The sequence below is a fragment of the Chrysochloris asiatica genome, unplaced genomic scaffold (assembly GCF_000296735.1).
Source record: "Chrysochloris asiatica unplaced genomic scaffold, ChrAsi1.0 scaffold00008, whole genome shotgun sequence".
NCBI lineage: Eukaryota > Metazoa > Chordata > Mammalia > Afrosoricida > Chrysochloridae > Chrysochloris > Chrysochloris asiatica.
Genome location: NW_006408526.1, coordinates 30,759,453 through 30,765,651, shown reverse-complemented (window position 1 = coordinate 30,765,651; position 6,199 = coordinate 30,759,453). Strand labels below are relative to the sequence as shown.

General features: G+C 40.8%; 1 protein-coding gene across 1 annotated transcript in view; it reads left to right on the top strand.

Annotated features, from left to right (window-relative positions):
* MPZL3 (myelin protein zero-like 3) overlaps positions 1–5,062 on the top strand; it is a 23,996-nt gene extending 18,934 nt beyond the window's left edge. The window contains exons 5-6 of the mRNA XM_006833870.1: positions 626–689; positions 5,036–5,062. Coding sequence (XP_006833933.1) covers positions 626–689; positions 5,036–5,062 — 91 coding nt within the window. The remainder of the gene's footprint in view (positions 1–625; positions 690–5,035) is intronic.
* The last annotated feature ends 1,137 nt before the right edge of the window (positions 5,063–6,199 follow it).

Sequence of the window (6,199 nt, the reverse complement as noted above, 5' to 3'; positions counted from 1 at the left end):
CCCACCCCCTACCCCACCCCACATTACTTTTTTCTAAGCCTGGAATGCCTTCTAGGCCAGGCAAGCTTTTTTTGTCTCCTCTAAGACCCAACTGAAATGTTCTCTTCTCTGAATTCTCTCTGAGTCCTGCCAGAAGAAAGTATTCACTCCCTCCTCTTGGCTGACACAGCAGCTTGGTTAGCTTTTATGCTATTAAAACATTGATCACATTGTATAGTCATATACCTGTTAAGTTTTAATAGGTTTCTCAGTCCCTTGAGATTGTGAGCTCTTTGAGGGAGACCTTACTTTATGTATCTCTTTATCCCAGTCTGGTAGTGAATGATTGTGACTAGTTCCTACTTATTGAACATTTACTATGTGCCAGGCACTGTGGTACATGTGTCGCATGTATTTATTTCTTGATTTCCTCCTAACAACTATCCTATCAGGGTGGGTGGTAATATCTGCATTTTGTAGATGAGGAAGCAGGCTTAAATAACTTGCATCAGCAGGGTCACCCAGCTAGTAAGTGGCAGAACTGGAATTTGAAACCAGACCTGTCTGACTTCAACACCTGGCTCTTAAGTGCTCTGCTGTACGAAGGATAGTGATGATTCAGATTTGATCTGCCCTCTTTCCACAGCACTGACCAGGAAGAAGGCTGTGACTGCCTGGGGAGGCTTTGCATCCGTTGTGCTGAATGCCTGGTAAGCCCATGCCCTTTCTTCTGTTTGCTGCTAGTGTTTTGCTTCCTGCTCACTTAAGGGGGTCCTTTGCTCTCACATGCAGCAGGTAGGTCTAAAACAAAGCACGAACCAGGTTATTTCCAAAGCATTTTGTTCTCAGAATCCCCCTACCAACTCTAGCCATTGTTTATTTATATTTTTAAAGTTTTTTTTTTTTTTTATTGTGAGTTATGTGATAGTTTACATGGGAGAACATTAGCTTTACATTCATCCTATTGTATTTCATTTCATTGTAAGGATTACAATCCCCTCCATGCATCATCAAACAATCAAAGGGTATACCCTGCAAGCCTGCTCCTTGGCTGCCAGCACACAGCCCCTCTCCCTCCCTGAATCCAGAGTCCCCAGCTGTGACATCTCTCCATGTCATCATCTCTGCCTCCATCTCTGGTGTCACTGCTTCTCTGGGTAGGGTCCCGCACTCTGCTTCTCTCCCCTGATTTTCCCTGGGACCTCTGCTCCTGGGCTGCAAAATCAACCACTCCCCTCCTTTTGTTACAAAACATCTACCTGTACATTTCCAACCCTCACAGTCAATCCTGGTAGCATTTATTCACTATTGTACCTCAGGAGTCTTATCACCATCTCCTTTCATCAGCCTCATCGAGGCAGATTAGAAACCACTCATTGGAGAGTCTACCTTCCTCCGCACCCTCTGAAAGTAGTCTTCCTCTTGAAAGCTTGTGAGCCAGTCACGTCTTACCTTTGTAGCTCCCCCTTTTGGGTAGCCAATGTCTAAGTTGCCCATCTTTGTTAACCCTGTGTACCAAGGGGATGGGAATGATCCTTGCTGTAAAGATTTGTTCCCTCTTTTGAGCTACTACATCCATAAGTATAGGTCAAGTTCATCAAATTGTAGCAGATTACTCTTTTTCCCCTCTTCTTTCTTCTTCTAGTCAAGTTCTGATCATCCAGCCGTTGAAGCCAGGTCAAGTGGGTACTATCTGCAAGTATGGGTGTTCTTATGCATCTCCCCTCACTTCATATCAGCTGGATGCTTTATTCTCTGCTCTAGTCCTCTGTGGCCATGTCACTGTCCCTGGACTTGCCATACTGCTGGCCAACCAGGTCTCAATCCAGGTTCACAAGAGTCTATTGAACATGGCCGGACTTAGCTCACAATTTCATTGCTGTTTTTCCCCCACTTCCCCTTATCCGTGACCAACGTAGTCACCAGCCAGACTATATGCCCGCTCGTGTATTCCCCTTGAGTCTTAGTCTGGGAAGGGGGTTTGCCCTGAGGGGACCGACCACTTGCCTTGATGCCTCCCGGCGAACTACTTTCTTGTTCTTGTAAAGTTGTTCTTGTAGTAGTCAATGAGACTGCTGTTATTGTTTTCTAACCATTATTTTGTATTCTGTTTCATAGGCAAAGAATGGTAGCCTTAAGTTAGGGAATGGGATGATGTAGAGCAGTCTCTGCTGACTAACAGAAAATTCTGGAAGGAAAGTTGTCCTATGCTACTGAGTTCATATTAAGGCTAGGCTAGAACACTGCATTTAGCTTTTCTATGGAGCCCCAAGTGATATAACCTTTGAAATGACTTGACAGCTTCTATCAGAAAGATATACCCATTCAGAAGGCAGGAGTTTTGATTTAAATTTCAAAAGACTGCCATTCCTAGCCCTTTGAGCACTTGCTGTGACTGGTAGGCTAGTATAACTGTCCCAGGATTCTAGAAGCAAGAAAGACTCTGATGTGGTGAAGTTGGAAAGAGGTCAAGTGCAACTTATGGTCTACTATGAGGCTTAACTATCACTGCAAGGCTTAACCTTGAGCCCTCTGTGTACTTGTTGCCAAGCTCAGCACTTGGCCAGATGACCATAGCCTAATTACTCATTGCAGTCTTCTTTGGTTTCTTCCTCTTGTGTCAAACCCACTGCCACTGAGTCCATTACAATTGAGAGCTACCTTTTAAGACAGACTAGAACTGCCACGTAGGGTTTCCGCAGTTGTGGCTCTTTACACAAGCAGACTGCCTCATCTTTCTCCTGTGGAGCAGCTAAAGTTTGAACAACCAACCTTTTGGTTAACAGCTGATCACTTAACTGCTGTAACACCAGAGCTCCATTTCACTTGTATCCATGAACGTAACAGGTAAAATGAAGGAAAGATTGATGGTGCCAGTAGAGCGGACTTGATACCAATCCTTTCAGGTTTGAATATTTTGATAACACAAAATAAGAGAATGCCATATGATTACTATCTACATTCCAGTCATTTGTTGAGTACCTGGCATATGCCAGGTACTATTCTAGGTACAAACTGACAAAAGTCCTTGCTCTTAAAGGACTTACATTCTTTACCTAGTAAACTCTCTCATATACTTCAAGATACAGTGGAATGTCACCTTCTCTTAAATTGGAGTAAAGACACTAACTAAAATTTAAAAAATAAGTAAGGTATATAGTATATCCAGGCGTCTTGGTGTGGAGCTGTTGGTTAATGCTCTGGACTGCAGTTCAAGCTCACCAGTCACTCCTCGGAAACTCTAAGGAGCAGTTGTTTTACTCCGCCCTTTAGGGTCCCTATGAGTAGTTGGAATCGACTCGATGTCAGTGGGTTTGGGTGCATATACCATTGTTATTGTTGTTGTTAAGTGCTGTCGAGTCGGTTCCAACCCATAGCGACCCTGTATAGGGTTTCCAATGAATAACTGGTGAGCCTAAACAGCTGACCTTGCATTCAAACTGACTTTGCAGTCCAGCGCCTAAACCTGCAGTGCCATACCAGGACTCAGAGACCACACATCTGAATTCAGGGCACTGGCTCTAAGGGAAAGACTTACAATATAACTTACTGTTGACCCTGGGAGGAGGTCCTGTTTGTTCTCAGCTTCTGTTCCCTGGTCCTTGGCAGTCTTCACATGGTCTTGGCATCTGTCTTCTCCCATCGATGTTTCCTTGCTTCTGTGCCTAATCTCATCTTTCTATCTTGAAAGTCATAGCCCTAGGACATACTCTACACTGATTTGGCCTCAGTTTTATGATAAAGAGAACCCGGTTCTTAAATGGGATCACAGCCATAGGTATGTTGTGTTATTTGCCAGTGGAGTTGGTTCTGACTCATAGCAATCCTGTATAGGGTTCAAACCACCAACCTTGTGGTTGGTGCTTATCCTACAGTGCCACACCAGGACTCCATCTATAGGTATATTGTTGTTGTTGTTAAGTGCCTTTGAGTTGGTTCTGACTCCTATTGACCCTTTATAGGGTTTCCAAGGCTTTTCAAAATCTTTGTGGGAACGGAAAGCCTCATCTTTCTCCTGCAGAGTGGCTGATGGGCTTGAACCATGGACCTTGTGGTTCACAGTCCAGTGCACATTGTATGGAACTATCACATACCCAATTCGTAGGTATAGGGGTTAGGATTTATAACACATATATCTGGGGACACAACTCAGTCCATAATATTATAGGTTTGTTGGTGTATGTATGTGGTAATATGTATATATTACATACATATATAAAACATAACACTTGACAATTTAATATTTTTATATGTATAATTCTGTATACCAGTTATATTAATTATGTTTTGCAACTGTCACCCGCATTTAATGCCAAATTTTCCATCACCATTAACTGATACTCATTGTTTATTAAACAGTGATTTCCTCTCCCTCTCTCTCATGACCCTGGCACCCACTAGTAATCTTGATCTCTGTACATTTGTCAATTTCGTATAAGTAGGGTCATATATTTATCCTTTTGTGACTTCACTCAGCCCAACGTTGTTTTAAAATGTCATTTAGTAGAATGTTTTCCAGGTTCATCCATGTCATAGCATGTATCAGAACTTTATTTCTCTTCATGGCTGGATATTCTATTGTATAGATATATACCACATTTTGTTTATCCACTCATCTGTTGGACACGGGTTGGTTTCTACCTTTTGGCTGTTGTGAATAATATTGCAATGGTGGACTTACATTCTTAATGAAACGGACTCTACTGCAGGTTTTTGAATCAATATGAACTGATTTATGTTTTCAGAGGATATCTGTGACTTCTGTGTTGGGAATAGACAGTAAGGGACCATACAGAATGAGAGAAACCAATTAGGGGCCTTTAGCAAAAATCCATATGAGGGAAGATGATGGTGGTTTGGACTTGGGTGGTGGTGTTAGAAATGGTGAGAAATTATTGTATTCTGATTATATTTTGAAGGTAAAGTCAGAAAGACTTGCTGATGGATTGCAAGTTCTGTTTCAGGGGGTAGAGTGAAAGCATGCAATTTTTGCCCAAATTCTAATCATGACATTATGCTTCATATATGCATCATATCTACTGTTCTTTCCCTCTAGGATTCAGACTATGAAGACACATATTAATGAAAATCTATATGATATAAGAAGAGTCACCCATCTGATAATAGAAAATAGTCCATTCTACTGGCAGCTAAAGCTTTTTGTATAAGTGAAGCTGACCCGGACCAGCAGTGATGGAGGATTCTGGAGGTCATCAGTAGAGACTTTGGGAATCAGTTATTTATTGAAGAGATGCTTTTTTTGTATTTATAAACTGTTCAAAAAACTCTCAGAGAGAGTCCTAACTCCCCCTTGAATAAGTTATACTTTAATTGAATGAAGAAATTCTTTTCCTAAACAGAGATAATTTTGTTTTGCCTTTGCTCTTGAATGTATTATATATCTTCCAGTTATTTGAGGGAGAATCTTAAATGTTTGCCACTGCTGATACCAAAATAATTTTTTTTTTTTTTTATTATTAAAATGGAGCTTGGAGTACCCTGATGTGCTATCAGACAGATTGTTTGGGATTTATATCCCTTGGTTTTTTTTTTGCTCCAGGAACATTTTCAGCCATGAGTTAGTGTACTGTATATCTTCATCATTTTAATGACGTTGTCACCGTTTGATTTGAATTGTGTAAGCAATGATTTGCTTTGATTGGATTTTAAGGTATTAATGAAGAGTCGTCAAGTTAGAATTAAGGAAAAGAATGGTGACACAAAGGACTTTCTTTCTTTTGTCTTACTATGTGCCATTTCAACCAAGGAGCCATTGTTTTTTCACTTTCTTAACAGCTCATTGCTTTCTGGTTTTCCTGACTTTTTACGTCAGAGGCAAGAAAAGCCCTTCAAAAAAAGGACTTTTAGACTGTCTTAGCAGTTATTTGCAGTGAAACCATCTTTTACTCTGTGTTATTTAAAAACCCCCCAACAAAACTTTAATTTCTTGAATGCAGCAAATATGAGTGTACTGTGGTATTTGCAAGCTCTTTTTGTGTAATATTAGAGGTGAGGAAGTGAAGTTGTGTATAACTGATACTTCTCCCTTCTGTTCTCTCAGCACTTTGTAGCAGCTTCCTCCTTTCTCAGATAGCAACTTATTTTATGTTCTGATTTGTTTGGAATTTTTCTGTAAGTCATTAAGAAATACGTAGGACATGTCAGGAAGGGTGGGTAGTGTATATATAAATAGTCCTTTGTGATAGAAGGATTCACATCT